The sequence below is a fragment of the Argopecten irradians genome, chromosome 7 (genome assembly GCF_041381155.1).
Source record: "Argopecten irradians isolate NY chromosome 7, Ai_NY, whole genome shotgun sequence".
In the NCBI taxonomy this organism is placed as follows: Eukaryota; Metazoa; Mollusca; class Bivalvia; order Pectinida; family Pectinidae; genus Argopecten; species Argopecten irradians.
The window spans coordinates 11,015,860-11,034,465 of record NC_091140.1 but is presented as its reverse complement, the minus strand read 5'-3'; the positions used below and the strand labels follow the sequence as shown (position 1 = coordinate 11,034,465).

The 18,606-nt window shown below is 34.2% G+C and overlaps 2 protein-coding genes across 2 annotated transcripts; both read right to left on the bottom strand.

The window, feature by feature from the left end:
* Positions 1 to 10,320: 10,320 nt before the first annotated feature.
* LOC138326912 (uncharacterized) lies at positions 10,321 to 11,259 on the bottom strand. Its single transcript, XM_069272891.1, has one exon. The coding sequence runs from the start codon at positions 11,257 to 11,259 to the stop codon at positions 10,321 to 10,323; it is 939 nt and encodes a 312-aa protein (XP_069128992.1).
* Positions 11,260 to 13,207: 1,948 nt separating this feature from the next.
* On the bottom strand, positions 13,208 to 15,307 carry LOC138326910 (uncharacterized). The gene is made up of 2 exons (XM_069272888.1): positions 14,626 to 15,307; positions 13,208 to 14,136 (listed from the first exon to the last, which is right to left on the bottom strand). The coding sequence occupies exons 1-2, from the start codon at positions 15,305 to 15,307 to the stop codon at positions 13,208 to 13,210; spliced, it is 1,611 nt and encodes a 536-aa protein (XP_069128989.1).
* Between the last annotated feature and the right edge of the window lie 3,299 nt (positions 15,308 to 18,606).

Here is an 18,606-nt window from a genome sequence, read left to right as displayed (position 1 = left end):
TGTGAGTGTAAATCACGTAATTTCTAATGAAGGTTGCATGACAATAGGTTTATATAATATATTATAGAAGTTACATATAAAAGGCCACTGCATGGATGCTCTTGAACAATCCTTGCAATAAGCATTTCAGGTTGTCTTTAACTATTTGTATTTCTTTGATTAATGTAGGTCAAAACCAAAATTATAGGTCACAGTTTCCTACTTTTGGTGCATGATACAACAGTAATTTTAGGTTAACTTTTACTTATAATCTATGACTGATACCTCGATATATATTTCAGAGTCAGTTAAGGCAGTCAACCAGATTTGCAACATGCTTCTCTTTATATAGCTATAGATCAAGGTCATATTTGGAACCTAGCAACTACTATATGAAATAATTGGCATTCCAAGTACAAACTAGTGATGTGAGAGATTTAATAATTAGTTTGGACTTTATGCCAACAGAATCAACCGACAGGGATATTACAATTGTAGTTAACCCTGTGTCCTGATGAGAACCTGGACAACAAAAACAGCCTCGGACTAATTATGTGACAATTACACATTTATAGTGGCCTATTTATGTATGGCTGTTTGACCAAAACATCCAAATAAATGTACAGCCAGAGAAATTGAACTAGCCTTCAACCGACTGAATGATGTACAGCCTTTATTGGAAGGTCGATGACCAGGCCAATGCACAAAACAAAGCTAAAGTTGGCATATTTGACACATTCTGTAGAGCTCTGATAAATGGCACAAGTAAGTGAAATCAAACCATGCACTTATATAAAATTCAAGTTAAAACTAAATTTCTAATATGACAGATTTGTATATTTCATACTTTTTCATCTTATTTGTGACTTTTTCCTTTTTGTTTTTCCCTTTTGTCCAATAAACATTTGAAACAAAAGTATTTGTGCATTGAATTGTGAATAAGGACAAACTTGAAATTTTGAAAGATATTATTTCTTGAATGTTTCAGTGTGACATTATTAGTTTAATTTTTATCTCTAAAACCAATTTTGGTCAATAAAACATATATATATTGGAATTCAAAATTGGAAGGAACACACTTCATTTGAGGGTCTCACTTTGAGGGTCAGAGTTCATGTGGAACAAAAGCCTGTTGCTATTATCTGGTCTAAAAAATGGCCATCTAGTTATCAAAGTGCTATGCTAACAAATAGGACACAAACATATTTATAATGGAACAAGTCATAATCATTAAACTAAAGAAACCTGAATCTATATATAGAACTAGGAAATGTATCTCTATGAGGAAGAATGCATAGTCTCCAAAGGTCTATAATTGACCTCAGAAATCTGTTACTTATCCAGAGATCTACACATCTAAATCTGTGATGTTGAATATCCATATCAAATTAACGCTTGTCTTAACCACTAGATCAAGGTCATGAGGCTTTGAAATTCTCAATTTACATGCAAATGTTACCTGTTCATGTAATTATGTATGGGTAAATGGGCGTTCTGCATCACGTACAGGTAACTGCTAGTTGTTACATTTTAAACTACATGTTATGTCCAAATTAATGAAGAAATTTTTTACCAGAAATGACATGGATGAAATACGAGGATTCACAACTACTCTGCCCACACACGTAAAACAATTGATTTTCAAGATTTTTATTAATCGATCCCAAAATGAAATTAAGAAAAGAATATTTATATAGTACACCAATTAGCCATCATTGATGTACTATATACTTGTAATTATTCTTCTCTTAATTTCATTCATGATGTGAAAGTTCATTTGTATAGTACTATAGTTTAAAAATTATATTTCAATACAATAGTACATTATTATGTATATAAACATATGTATATAAAAAAATGATAACAAAATCATTCAATTTCTGATATCCATGACTTGAGGTTATTAATGACGACAGTAAAGTGTACATTTAAATAAAGCATGGCCTGAACAGCCCAGATGGGTGAAAGTGTTTGCTATTTAGACATTTTTTTCTGTATTTCCTTATTTCTACTTAATTTTTCCACTCCATTTCAGGAATTGTATTTTCACTACACATATAGTAATATGTCTTAACTTTGTCCTTTAAACAAATAAATGTCATACTAATGGTGGTACTGGTATGTTATTTAAGACTTGCCTCTACAGTGTTTCAATTATCATAAAAAATTGTTTTATATTCGAGAGAAAAGAATTTATACCTAAGGGCGACTATACACAAAAATATAGATATAATCAGTTCAACAGACAAACAAAACATATTTATGATTGAGATATCCACAGAAGAGACAGACTTTCTAGAATATAATGAACAAAGATAATATCAGAAAATATAAAATGATGATGAAAGTTACTGAAAAGTGCTGCAGGAACTTGTCAGAAAAAAAAACAAATTAAGTTTGAAATGTTCTCCATTTCACATATGTTTATAGTACAAGGGGAAATATCATAGATACCAACAGGCCGCAAAAAACATAACCACCATTAGGACAAACACAAACCCAAAAAGGATGAATATCAGACAAAAATAAAAAGGACATTTATAACTAGACAAATAGAGATATTAATAATAGGATAAAAACAGACTCAGGCAATAGGATATAAACATTGGCAAAAGATTAAATAAAGGCTCTGGCAATAGAACAAATGCATATTCTGGCAATAGAACAAATACAGACTCTGGATATAAAACAAATACAGATTCTTTCAACGGAACAAATGCAGATTCTGGCAATAGAACAAATACAGACTCTGGCAATAGAACAAATACAGATTCTGGCAAAAGAACAAATACCGTTTCTGGATATAGAACAAATACCGTTTCTTGATATAGAACAAATACCGTTTCTGGATATACAACAAATACAGATTCTAGCAATGAAACAAATACAGATTCTGGATATAGAACAAATACAGACTCTGGGTATAGAACAAATACAGATTCTAGCAATGAAACAAATACAGATTCTGGGTAAAGAACAAATGTAAATTCTGGTATTAGAACAAATACCAATTCTGGCAATAAAACAAATACCGTTTCTGGATGTAGAACAAATACAGACTCTGGATATAGAACAAATACAGATTCTAGCAATGAAACACATATTCTGGATATAGAACAATACAGACTCTGGAAATAGAACAAATACAGATTCTAGCAATGAAACTAATACAGATTCTGAATATAGAACAATACAGATTCTGGATATAGAACAAATACAGATTCTAGCAATGAAACAAATACAGATTCTGGGTAAAGAACAAATGTAAATTCTGGTATTAGAACAAATACCAATTCTGGCAATAAAACAAATACCGTTTCTGGATGTAGAACAAATACAGACTCTGGATATAGAACAAATACAGATTCTAGCAATGAAACTAATACAGATTCTGAATATAGAACAATACATATTCTGGATATAGAACAAATACAGACTCTGGAAATAGAACAAATACAGATTCTAGCAATGAAACTAATACAGATTCTGAATATAGAACAATACAGATTCTGGATATAGAACAAATACAGACTCTGGAAATAAAACAAATACAGATTCTAGCAATGAAACTAATACAGATTCTGAGAAAAGGAGAAATTTAAATTCTGGAATTAGAACAAATACCAATTCTGGCATTAAAACAAATACAGAATCTGACATAGAACAAATACAGAATCTGACATAGAACAAATACAGATTCTGGCAACAGAACAAATACAGAATCTGGCAATAGAACAAATACAAAATCTGGCAATAGAACAAATACAGAATCTGGTAATAAATCAAATACAGATTCTGGGAAAAGAACAAATATACATTCTGGCATTAGAACAAATACACTGTACCAATTCTGGCAATAAAACAAAAACCAATTCTGGCAATAGAACAAATACAGACTCTGGATATAGAACAAATAAAGATTATGGCAGTAAGAACAAATACAGATTCTGGCAATAGAACAATTACAGATTCTGGCAAAATAACAAATACAGAGTATGGCTATAGAACAAATACAGAATTGAGCAATAGAACAAATACAGACTCTGGCAAAATACAAATACAGAATCTGGCAATAGAACAAGTACAGACTCTGGGAAAAGAATAAAAATATAAAATATAAATTCTAACAATAGAACAAATTTATATGATTCTGGCAATTTAATTAATGCTGATTCTGACAATTAGAACACATACAGGATATGAACAAATATATTCTGGCAATAGAGCATAATAGACTCTGGTTATAGAAAAATACGACTGCTTATGTAAGAAACTGGAATAAATACAAACTCTGTGCAAAAGGACTAATATACATAGGTCAAATACAGACAATTGAAATCAAACAAATATATGCTTATTGACTCCAACCATAGTCAGATATACCGACACCAACATGAAACATTACTGCAGAAAAGTGACTTCTATATTACCCAGGGACCCACAGAGCCTTGAATGTCGGGACAAATAAAGTCTTTTAGGAAGGTAAAGAAATATGGTAGCAGGAGAAAATGGATATGCAGTCAAACTCAGACAAATAAAGAATCAAAATTAATATATTAAAATTCCAACATGGCAATATCTAATTTAAATGAAACATCTACAAACAAGATGAGGAACTGATTTTTGTTCCTTTTGGGATCACTAGTTCTGGCTCAGTTAAAACTAATTCATCTTAACGTAAGGATATCATTAACTGTGGTCAGATTGATCCATATAGGAAAGTGTGGAGAACAGGGAAACTGTTCCTATCATCTGTTAAACATTCCACACATGTATAGACAATCTCCATATGAAACATACCATCCAATATTATCATGTCTGCAAAACTTTGATGAGGAAAGTAATAAAACCAGACCTTCTGTTAGATTTGAATTCCTGACATTACTCTTTCCACATTCCCTCATCAATCGCATATTAAAGTGTCGCTCCTATCTCTCACAGAAAACTACTATATTTTCTTAGCAATGGTTAGACTGCATTCCTCTTCAGACTTCTCTGCTGCCTCATGATAACAGCGCAGTATGCATTGCATCGATAACGTGCAACAGTTCATGTATAATACAACACAAATAGCCAAACCATAAAACAGTTTAAAATTGGCTCCATATTCCAATTTCAGCAATCAAATTTTTCCCTGTCATAGCATGGCTATAACAGAAACAGAAACCTTTCCTTAACAGAAATGCATTTAAATGCTGTTTTGTATAAATTGATAACTATTCAATATTCATTGAAAAGTATGCAGCTTAAAATGGGATTATAATGTTACCAGGAAAGAGCACAAAATCAACTCCATCCAATACATGTAGCCTAATTTATAAGTAAATGTGGTATTTGTATTACAGGAAGATTTCCATGTAAGTACAACTAAAATTATAGTCTCTAGAATATTAAAAACATCACTAAAATTTGGTTTGTTAATATTGTTGTCTCTGCAACATGTCTGTTTCTAAGTTTCAACTAAGGGAAATAATCGAGTAATAAAATTCTGCTGAGAAAAAAACTTTAGTAGCCAGTCTAACTAAACCTTACAACATGTTTTTTTTCATACAGTGAACATTGACATGACAGTTTGAGTTCGGTGAGAACACTGTGATAAACATTTTCTCTGATACTGTAGAGACATCAACACGGCAATACTTCTTTGTCTGCAAAAGACAATCATATTCTGTATGTATTAGTCAACTCCTCTGGGGTATAATGGTTGTACAGTAAGATATCTATATAATAACCAATACTTATAAGTTTCCATAACACCGGCAAAAAAGTGATAGTCACTAAATATTGAAAATACCATTCTTGGTTTTAAGAATGTTCAAGGATCATTACCACAAAACCTGAAACTGCATGAGATAAAAAAAACCCACTTTGAAGTCAATGCTTTTGATTTTTGCTCATGTAACCAGATCTACAAATAGATAGGCATCAAAGTGGTTAGACCTTAAAAATATATAGATGGGTGTAACTTAGGTCAATAATATACCTCAAAGAGTAAATCTTAAAAACTCCTTCGTAACTTTTACACTTCTCTCCAAAAATAGATGATTATCTCAATCAGTCCATCAATCAATGTTTTTTCCATTTGGAATTCCATGGAGGAACCAAAAATAACTGAGGAGGGGCCCAAACCAGGAATGTAATCTGTGAGGGGATATTTATGTAGATAGAGAGGGGATATTTTATGTGGGAGATAAGATTATCTATAATGTCGGTCCTGTTACAGCATCAACACCACAAACATGCACAATATCCTTAACATTATCAGACTTATCAGCTAATTCAAATTAACTTTGAGTTATATTACTGAACACGACACCAAAAATTATCAGGTTCTACAATTATACATCATCATTCAGTACCAGCCACCTATACTGCACATATGTCAATATATAATCTTAATGATAAGAAATTGATTCCATCTTCTCTCATTTGATCTTTAACCTATAACCTGGTTAGTCTCAATCATTTTCAATTTCATCCTGATCTCCTTTTTAATATTGTTTTACAAAATACTAATTTTGATCCTTGCATTTATATTAAAACCTGTTCAAATGAAATGTTTGTTACTTTAAATTGGTTTTGATTGATAGTATTATTGGTCCCTTTAATATTGTTTTACAAAATACTAATTTTGATCCTTGCAAAATTATATTGTTTGTTTGTTTGTTTGTTTGAGTTTTACGGCCCATCGACAACTAAGGTCATTTAGGGCCAAACTACAAGTCATGCATTAATATCAGGATAAAAGTTCAGGGTAAGAAAAAGCAAGTAAGGACTAAAACACAGATTGTAAACGTTAATTTGATAAAAAAAGGTTTGTATGGGATAAAATAAATTTGGCTAAAACACATGAGAAAACTCATGCACAATGTAAGCAAAATTATATCAAAACCTGTTCAAATAAAATGTTTGTTACTTAATTGGTTTTAATTGATAGTAATATTGGTCCCTTTAATATTGTTTTACAAAATACTAATTTTGATCCTTGCAAAATTTGATCAAAACCTGTTCAAATGAAATGTTTGTTACTTAATTGGTCTTAATTGATATTAATTTTGGTCCCTTTAATATTGTTTTACAAAATACTAATTTTGATCCTTGCATTTAGATCAAAACCTGTTCAAATGAAGTGTTTGTTACTTAATTGGTCTTAATTGATAGTAATTTTGGTCCCTTTAATATTGTTTTACAAAATACTAATTTTGATCCTTGCATTTAGATCAAAACCTGTTCAAATGAAGTGTTTGTTACTTAATTGGTCTTAATTGATAGTAATTTTGGTCCCTTTAATATTGTTTTACAAAATACTAATTTTGATCCTTGCATTTAGAAAAAAACCTGTGCAGATGAAGTGTTTGTTACTTAATTGGTCTTAATTGATAGTAATTTTGGTCTGTTTATTTGATCCTGAACATGCTCAAATCCATTGATTTGTTCAACTCTGCACATCCGTCTTTTCTTGGAGAATATTTGTTGACGGTTACATTGCATGAGGGTCTGTCATTTGTTTTCTGATCTTGAAAACAGGAATTATTTCTGGCTACTGAAAAGTGAAGCATTCATATGTGAAAGTTTCCCATGATATAAAATTGACAGTGACCATGGCTGATGGTTTCAGAAGGTGCTAGAAGATTATATCTTCTCTTTTTTTCTCTCATGAAAATCAACAGGTAGTTTATTAACCCAAAATGTTCTTGCATATTCTTTACCTGCATGTTTAAATTGCTTCAAGTCTACAAATATCTTCCAACATTTGTTGTGATATTTAATTCCCACTTACACACCATGTATTAATTGATTATGTTTTATGTTATCTTTGCAACCAAGTATATGATTCAATAGAATAATTAGTTATTATTCATATTGCAGTGGATTAATTGTAATTTTACAATATAAATTACACTGCAATAATTTCCTTATCGCACACTGCATGTATAGCAATGTGTTATATCACTGAGTCACTTTACTAGCTATATAATAAATCACACCATATTATACAGTACTGCTGAGTTCTGCTATATCCAATATGTTTTAGCGCAGAGGATAGGTACATTGTTTGTCAGGGGAGGGGGGAATCCACACATGTATGTCATGTTATTATGACCGGCCCTCGTGGCTGGTCATAGCACTTGCATAATCATACATAATGATTATGCTTAGTTTACACTAAAAATATAATGTCCAATCCGTACTGCCAGTTCCTCATATTTATTACATAGGGTTCCACAATTTTACATCATCAGCATCTCACATTCACCAATTGCACTCCATGTTTATATATATATATTCCAATGGTCTTACTATAACCTTTTGTCACTTCTAGAACTTCTCAAACTACTAGTCTCTCTGGAACTGTATTTTGGGCTCTAAGACCTTACTATACAAGTCCCTGCAACACCTGGTAGAAGACACCCTAATCAGACTCCCTAAGGATCTCTAGGTTTTGCCTGACAGGCCTAGTCTGTGTTTCTGATACATCTTTATCCTAATATATTAATGAAACCATACAGTACACAACCAATATAAAGGTTGCAAATTAAAGATAACTTTATCTTCTTTCTTATGATGTAGAAAATATATAGAACTATTATTAATTACAAATGTTACATTAGAAATACTGACTTTCACACACTAAACATTACTGTAAAAGCTATACAGCTTCCAAACTATACTGCCTATAGAATTGTAACTCAGTATATCAATAATACACATCTTGCTGTATCCAATGCTTAGTAAATTACATTATTCACTATTATAATTCTTTACTTATTACTTGTTTTAAATATAAAACAAACACATTTATTTTAGCTCTTACTGAGACCTGCTATCATGTGGTCACCACGGGGGTCAACCCTTCCCTTCAGCCAGGGGTACTGACTCAGCATGGTCCCTCTATCCTGACACTACACAGTGGACAGTCTAACTCTCTTATCTATATGTATAGATATAATTACTGTGTCTAATTTAACCTAATGCTATCTGTCATATACGCCCTTACACCATTTAAATTTGTTCCACAAATTTGCTTTATATGTACATAATATTTGTAAAATATCATTTCTATTTTATCTGTTTCTCACTCTTGCATTCCAATTCTCAACATAATATATAATCATGTATAATAATTTCATAAGTATATTGTATAGACATGCAAAAATTAACTCATTTTGCTTGGTGACAGTTTGTTTTCCATGAGCTGTAGAACGTTCGATAAAAATGCTCAATTTAATATATATTCTAGTGCTGTATTACTGAAACTGTCCGTGTTTTTTTTTTTTAGCACTATATATATTCACTTTTGTCCATACATTGACATATTCACAACCACTTCAATTCCACGATTGAAAATATAGCGTTTAAGCTCACATTTGAAACTGTTCATGTTTCATATCATTGAGTAACAACAAATTGCACACAAATTGTAGGTTCCATGCAACGTTCTTAAACAAAATAGATTTTGAGTGATAGAACAAAAAGATAGGACAAGTCCTAAATCATCCCAGCACTGAGAGTAAGTGTTCATCTATCTATTGAATAAAACGTTACAATACAGCTATTTATACTGAATTCTTCCCAAAGCTGTTTGGCTTTCCAGAACAATACTAACTGGTGTTCTTATAACTATTTCTCTATAGCTATATACATTGTATACATGTATCCTACATGCCTCAGTACCACATATTCCTGTGTACTACTTATATCTCCAAGACTTATTATATCCCATGAACATAACTGAGGTGATTACTCAAACTTTGTTCTATTACTTATTTCTACCGGTAGTTTTATATTTAAGTATTAACCCTTCCAGTACCCTTCTGTACCTAGGTTAGCGGATACTCTCTGTACCCTCAGACACACCTGTACCTGGATATGTCCCTGAACGGTTTGAGTATTTATATCAGCACAATTATACAATACATTTGATATGTAATATTCAAAGGGATTTTACTATCGTATTCCCAACAAAATAAACCTATAACTAAAGCAGGGCTCAAAATACTAAAATCCTAACAGTTAAAAAAAACAAATGTTACCCCAAAGTTTCCGAATATTTTGCGCACAAATTTCGTAAATAATTCTGAAACTGCTAGAAATCCTAGAACTCAAGTTGCTAAAGCTCAAGATCTATCAGTATGAGAAAAGGATATAAAGTCTATTTAGTACTTTCTGGTGCCCATATATACCTATATGCATATATTTTATACCTACATACTCTTCTTTATACCACTATCTTACATGTTTGAGTGTCAATTATACGCTACATCAAAACAATAATAATCATACAATACTAGAGGAATGGCATTTTTCTAATTTTTTTTTTTTTACTACTCTATATATACACTACAACTTCTTTTTATTCCTATTCTTTTTCTTCATTGTACCTCTCTGAGTCTTTTGAATATGGAACTCTCTGATCAAGTGAGGATGTAAAGCCTCTTCTTTTACCCAAGAAGTTTCTCTTTGTTCCTTCCATTTGACTCGGTACCATTTCACCTTGTTACTTGGTTTACAGCATATAATTCTGTCAACAGTCAGGCTATTACTGGCACTGTCTCCAGATTTCTGCTGAGTAACAATAGGTCTATTTGTACTGTCTGTATCATCCAAACCTTGACTACTCTGACTAGCATCATTGGTAGCATTTACCTCTTGATCAGACTCAACATCCGAGTCATCAATTAACTCAGGGTTAGCATCTTGATTTTCATCTGATCCTTCAGGAGGATTGGTAGGTCTCAGCTCTGGACTGATATACCTTTTCAGTCTGTTTGCATGCACAAGTGACTTTACCACTTTATGTGTCTGACAGTTCCTGATTTTAAACCTATGGTTGTCCATGGCATTTGTAATGTAAAATGGGCCCACCCATTTCTGGCATAATTTTGGTGACAACCCAATAGGAACTCGTTTACAGTGCAACCAAACTCTTTCTCCTATTCTGAAATCAGGGTTTTTGGCATTTTTGTCATGCTGCTTCTTATATTTAGCCTGAGCTTTCCTGACATTATCTTTAGCTAGCTGCCTAAATGTCTCGTGGTTTTCTATTATTTTGGCTAGATGTGATTCTGCTGATTTACCCACTGTGGTAGTAGGCGTCAAGACCGTATCTATCGGCAACCGACACTCTCTTCCAAACAATAGAAAATAGGGCGAAAATTGCGTTGACTGTGTCGAAGGCACTGCCCTATAGCTCAACATGATGCTAGGTAAAATGTCATGCCAGTTTGACTGCTTCTCATTACAGTAACTTCTGAGACTAGTTGCTATGCTGTCATTCATGCGTTCACATGTCGCATTTGTCTGCGGATGGTATGACGAAGTTTGAATCTTGGTGATATCAAAGATCTTACATAACTCCTTTACAAGGATTGACACAAAGTTTTGACCTCTATCTGTCAAAATAGACTCTGGTGCTCCATACCTGCATATGAATTCATTGTATAGAACTCTAGCAATCTCAGCTGCCTCATATGAGACAAGTGGAAAAGCTTCACACCATTTAGAAAATGAATCCACTATAAGTAAGATATATCTATGACCTTGTGTTGTTTTGGGTAAAGGTCCCAATATGTCCATGTGTATACGACTAAATACATCTTCGACTGGAAGAGGTTTTAGAGGCGCAAGAACTTTGATGTGTATCTCGCTTTGCCCTAGCACAAGCCTCACATGACTTACAATAGTACTGGATATCTTGAAACATTTTATACCAGAAGTACTTTAGTCTGATACTGTGATATGTGCGCTCAATGCCTTGATGACCTGCTGTCAATGCATCATGATAACTGAGAAGAACATCATTCTGTAGTGATTTTGGGACTACCAGTTGTTTGATAACTCTTTCACTTTTCAACCCTTTACCTCTTGGATAATACAGATGATACAGTACACCATTATCCATCAAGAAATCATTGGATTCTACTACTATGGTATGGGCTAACTTTTTGTCTTCAGGCAATGTTCTACACTGAAGATAATCCATCATAGGCTTCAGTTTAGGATCTTTGATCTGAATATCCCTCATTTCCTCAGAACTCATTGCTGAAACTGACTTTTCTGCCCCTGCAAAATTGTCATCATTAGTATCTGAGAGTACCTTTTCTTTAACCACACTTGATTTTATTGAAGCACAAGTTGGAACACTTTCAGGCCAATGTAATGTGTATTCCATGCTAGACGAAGGGTTTCTACTGATTGATGCTACAACTACCTCATGCACTTTGTCATTCTGATCTTTCTCTTCAGGATAATCTCGACGAGACAGACTGTCAGCATTAGAATGCTGTTTACCTGCTTTATGTTCTACGACAAAGTTGTACCCCTGCAACAACAATGCCCATCTAGCTATTCTACCTGCTTTTTGCTTACTATTCTGAATAGTTTTAATAGCCATATGATCAGTATATACCACAAACTTTTTAGAAGCTAAGTACACATGGTAGTACCTGATACCTTCCACTAAAGCAAGACCTTCCAAGTCTGTGATACCCCAATTCTTTTCAGCTTTACGTAAGGCTCTGCCACCATACGCTACAACTCTTTCTTTTCCATTACTGTCTTTTTGACCAAGTACATACCCTATAGCTTTGGTTGACGCATCTGTATAGAGAATAAACTCTTTGTCAAAATCGGGATACACCAGTATAGGTGCAGTTGTCAAACTTGTTTTGAGCAGTTCAAAAGCTGACTTGCACTCCTCTGACCATTTGAATTCAACCTCTGATTTTAGAAGTTCATTAAGGGGAGCTGCTATTGCAGCAAAACCTTTGACAAACCGGCGGTAGTAGTTACATAACCCTAAAAATGCCCGAACATCATGTTGTGATCTTGGGACAGGGTATTCTGTTACTGCCTTTATTTTCTCTGGATTGACACTGATGCCATTTGTTGAGAAAATATGGCCGAGGTATTTGACACTAGACACCGCAAAATTACACTTAGCTGGTTTGAGCCGCAGGTTTGCACTGCGTAATCTGTCAAAGACCTGACTTAAATGGTCAAGATGTTCTTCAAATGTTGAAGAAAACACTAGAATGTCATCTATATAGACAAGTGCAAACTTGTAGCTAAGGTCTCTTAAAACTTCAGTCATGACCATTGAAAATGCTGTAGGTGAATTTGACAGACCAAATGGTAGCTTTTTAAACTGATAAACACCTTCATGTGTTACGAATCCTGTTTTTGGTTTTGATTCTTCTGAAATAGGAATTTGCCAAAAACCTGCCCTTCAGTCAAGACTAGAATAAAATTTTGCTTTGGCCTGGCCAATGGTATCAGATATGTCCTCAAAGCGAGGTATGGGGAAACTTATTGGTTTTGTCACCTGATTTACCTTTCGGTAATCAATAGCAAATCTATATTCACCACTTGCTTTCTTAACCAGGACAACCGGACTTTGCCAAGGTGTATTAGCTTCCTCAATGATGTCATTGTCTAACATCTCTTTAGTCTGATTCTCTATCTCCCTTTTTGCACCAGGTGAAGTTCGGTAAAATCTTTGTTTGATAGGTTTAGCTTCACCTGTGTCTATCTCGTGAAAGTAGAGGTTTGTGGTACCTAACTCACTCATGTCTTTTGCAAATACATCTCTATTTTTCCCTAGAAAACTGAGAAGTTTATTTTTCTGTTCTGTTGTTAGGTCAGAGTTTTCTATAGAGATGCCTATGTCTTTAGCTTTTTGTACATTTGCACTATCTGTGTTGTTTGTCTTTGTACTAATGCTAGACACTGGGGTTACTTTGTTACTGCCATCCTGTAAGGGGAGATCATCAAAAATTTGATTTTGTTCTATCTGTTTTACCATGGCAATAGGTTGTTTAGCTTTTAGTTCAACCATCTTATTTGTTGGGTTTAACACTTGGTAAACTGTACTATTCTTCTTAACAGTAGAAACTGACCTAGCACCCATGATGTGTAACTTTGATGGTAAACTTGACAAAGGTTCTAAAAGATTGATTCCTGTACAATTCTTACTTGTTGTGACCTTAATAGTACTAACTGACCTGGGAGATATATTGATGTTATTTAGTACTCTGGCTAGGTTTGATTTTTCCTGACTAGGTTGTAAAAATCCCACAACAGCTATCCCTCCTTCTAATTCTAGACATCCCTTTCCACAATCTATTTTAGCATTATGAGTTTTCAGGAAATCAGTGCCTAAAATCATGGGAAAACTAAGATTCTCAACTATCTGGAATTTTTGACACATTGTCAGATGACCAATGGCTATGGGTATAGTTATCTGCCCCTTGATTACAATATCACTGCCATCTGCACTATGCAACCATTTGAGCTCTGACTTTTCCAAGTTTTCTATGCCTAGTCCTGATTTACATAAAACACTAGCCCCTATACATGACACTCCCTGGGCTCCAGTATCTACTAAGGCTGAACATACCTGATTGCCTACCCTGACACTCACTAAATATTTATCTAGGGGAAATTCTTGTCTTTTTGATTCCGGTTTCGGACTACTTCCCACTTTTTGTTCCTGCCTATCCCTAAAGATTTTCTTTGGGACAGGCGCGCACCCCTATTTTTGATTTTTGGCGGCCCTACAAATTGCCTTAATGTGGCCGACTTTCTGACAATGAAAACATTTAGCATTTCGGAACCTACAATCACGTGCAACATGCTGGTACTCACCACAATGTCTGCATTGTATGCCACTTGGATTGCCTCTCTTTTGCTGGTTCCTCTGGATCCATTTGGAATTGGATTGTCCAGTCTTTACTATGTTGACATGAGTACTCGCACTACTTGTTTGTTTTCGGAGTTCCTCCAGCTCCTGTTGTAAGGCAGCTACCTTATTAAACAGTTCTGTGTTGTTGGTACCCTCCTGCTCCATTGACTCAAACATTTTCCCATATTTCACTATTTCCTTCAGGGACTGTGCTTCCTTACTCAATACAAATTTCCTAATGTCAGGACACAGACCATTTACCACCACATCTTTAATCTCCTCCTGACTGCGGCCAAGTTCTGCTCCTAAAGTTTGTACCTTTTCAATATATGAGATTACATCACTTCCATCTTCTTGTACACTGGCAAGAAATTGTCTAATTAATTTAGGCCGAGAGACCTCACTTTGAAAAAAACGTTGCTGAAAACTTTCTACAGCTTTGTCAAAATTGTTCTGGCTTTCTTCCTCAAGGCTATAAAACCATTGTTCTGCTTTGTTGATCAGCGCCAATGAAAAATGCAAAATTTTGTCCTCCTCTTTCCATTTCCTCAACTTGGAAACTTTTTCAAACTTGTTGAGCCAAATTTTGGCATTTCCTTCTCCGGAAAAAGGTGTCACATTGATGTTTAAATCTTTGGAGGCCATATTGATGTTAATTTCGACCCGAGGATCTGTAGTTTTGCAGTGTTCACAAGCTGGTATTGTGCCTGCCCCAGGATTCTCCACCACTGTATGACCGGCCCTCGTGGCTGGTCATAGCACTTGCATAATCATACATAATGATTATGCTTAGTTTACACTAAAAATATAATGTCCAATCCGTACTGCCAGTTCCTCATATTTATTACATAGGGTTCCACAATTTTACATCATCAGCATCTCACATTCACCAATTGCACTCCATGTTTATATATATATATTCCAATGGTCTTACTATAACCTTTTGTCACTTCTAGAACTTCTCAAACTACTAGTCTCTCTGGAACTGTATTTTGGGCTCTAAGACCTTACTATACAAGTCCCTGCAACACCTGGTAGAAGACACCCTAATCAGACTCCCTAAGGATCTCTAGGTTTTGCCTGACAGGCCTAGTCTGTGTTTCTGATACATCTTTATCCTAATATATTAATGAAACCATACAGTACACAACCAATATAAAGGTTGCAAATTAAAGATAACTTTATCTTCTTTCTTATGATGTAGAAAATATATAGAACTATTATTAATTACAAATGTTACATTAGAAATACTGACTTTCACACACTAAACATTACTGTAAAAGCTATACAGCTTCCAAACTATACTGCCTATAGAATTGTAACTCAGTATATCAATAATACACATCTTGCTGTATCCAATGCTTAGTAAATTACATTATTCACTATTATAATTCTTTACTTATTACTTGTTTTAAATATAAAACAAACACATTTATTTTAGCTCTTACTGAGACCTGCTATCATGTGGTCACCACGGGGGTCAACCCTTCCCTTCAGCCAGGGGTACTGACTCAGCATGGTCCCTCTATCCTGACACTACACAGTGGACAGTCTAACTCTCTTATCTATATGTATAGATATAATTACTGTGTCTAATTTAACCTAATGCTATCTGTCATATTATTGTCATCTTCCCAGTCTGATAACCACCCTCCCAGGGTGAGCCCTGTACATACCAGGAGAGGAAAGTAATTCATAAATAAACCCACCATGCCTGTACCACTACCTCAATACATGCACCAAGGTTAAATGATTCAATATCACACTGCACTGGAACTTTATTTTTTTGCTCCCAAAATATTACATCATACATGTACTGTCCTGGGAATAAAGGGTCATAGACAGTGAGCTTATAGGGTTAGTGAACTTCAAAATATCATGTGACACAGTGTGAACTTTACTAACACAGAGAAGTTAACTTAAGCTTCCTCCTATTGCAATGAAATTTTAGGGCTATAAACTAACCAGATAACTTAGTGAGCTCATCAGGCTAATATTATAAGCTGGTGAGCTGATAAAAAACTGTAATGAACTTTTAATAACTCAATAGTGAGTTAACCATATATAGTGAACCTAAACTGTAAGGCTTAAGGATTGACTTACATCTTGATCTCCAATACATTTATACTAGACTGGATATTTCCTTTCTAAAGTTTATTCCTCTCACAGTATTATACAGTACACACAATGTACATAGATAGATTTTAATCACTTGGCTTTGGAATTGTTTGATAAGGAAATAGAAACACTCTAGCAACATATTCTGTGCATCAAATATATACAATGACATAGCAATGCTGGTCTATCCTGTGTGATATATAATACATCAGTGGTAGATCCAGGGACCCATACCTAAGGGGTGTTCATGAGTGGGAACATTGAGCAAAAATGATGAAAATACATAAATACATCATTTTATTTAAAGGCATGGCGTTTACTGAAGTAAAAAAAACCACATGATATGGATGATTGCCACTGTACATTTCAGCTAAAGAAAATTTATGATGAATTGTTGAAGACAATCCTACAAAGAAACCAATTCTCAAACCAGCATGTGCATATTGCATTTTGGGACAGATTGATCGACAAGATGGCCGCCAGGCAGCCATCTTGGATTTCGATAACAGCTGGTTTACATAATGGAAACCATTTACTAATTGTAACATGAGACACCACATGCTTTCTCTCTAGATCTTTCTCTTTTATAAATCTGGCATTTATTCAAACATTTAAATTGCTATAAATTGGATTGATGTCAAAAATACTGATATGTGTGCATATCAACAGGACTGAGACAATAATCAAGTCAGTCACTGTTATATGTATACATTTTTAACTTTTTGATGCGTGAAGTCCCTGTAGGTATAGAATTTGGTCACAACGAGGCCTTCAAAAACAGGTACATGTAACAAATAGTCGGCCATCAATCCTGAATGAAGGAGGTTCTGGAAACCCCCTATTTACGGATTGACGAGAGCAGCCACCCGTGACGACTGGCCAGGTTTTAACACACTACTACACGCACCACACATAGAGATAAACGTGTGTATAGGCTTCTGTATTATAGTCCGAGACAAATGTGACATTTACTAGCATAGAGTAGATTTTATAAGGATACTGCATGACAATGTAATATCCTGTATCATCCGATTTCGTATATAGTCTGGTAGATCATTGATAGGGTTATACCTATTCATTAATTACATTATATACTTATGTTTATAAAATCAGTGTCGGTTCCTGAACATTAATGATGAAAAGAAATACAGGTTAATGATTTTTTAGACAACCAAACAGACAATTCATACAGCTGGTTATTATAGAATATCAGTATTGATTATGAATGTTACACCCGGATGAATTTTCACTAAGCCAATGTCGCAATTATTTCCAGAAAGTATTGATCTTGAATGAAATATTTTATTATTGAGTGTCAATAATAAAAATAATGCTTTTCTTGAATTAACCTTGTGAAAATATAAATTTCAGACTTTTTACATGGCCTTCATTGACACAGAGTGGCAGATATCACACAGTGCCAAAACCATAATTCTTGTGATCTAAAGACTCGTTATAAAGATCAGCTAGAAGCTGCATTGTGAGACAACTGTTGGTACTTACCAACAACGTCTATATACCGGTGGATAATCCTTCCCAATAATACACAGGCCTCTTTGTTACCAAAGTCTTAATTACAGCACCACACTCAGGGTAAATCAATGTCCACGTGCTTGTAGAAGGTATCCCCTTTGGTATTGTTGATAGACTGAGACTTATACACGTGGGCTGTTACATGTGTGTAGCGGGTAGTTAGTAGTTATAATGACGTGCAGTGCATTAGACCTTGAAGGCAGAAGGGAAACCCCTATTTACACACATACATACACACACTAAGTGTCATATGGGGTGAGTCTAGGCGTGAAATAGGATTGACCCACTGAGGT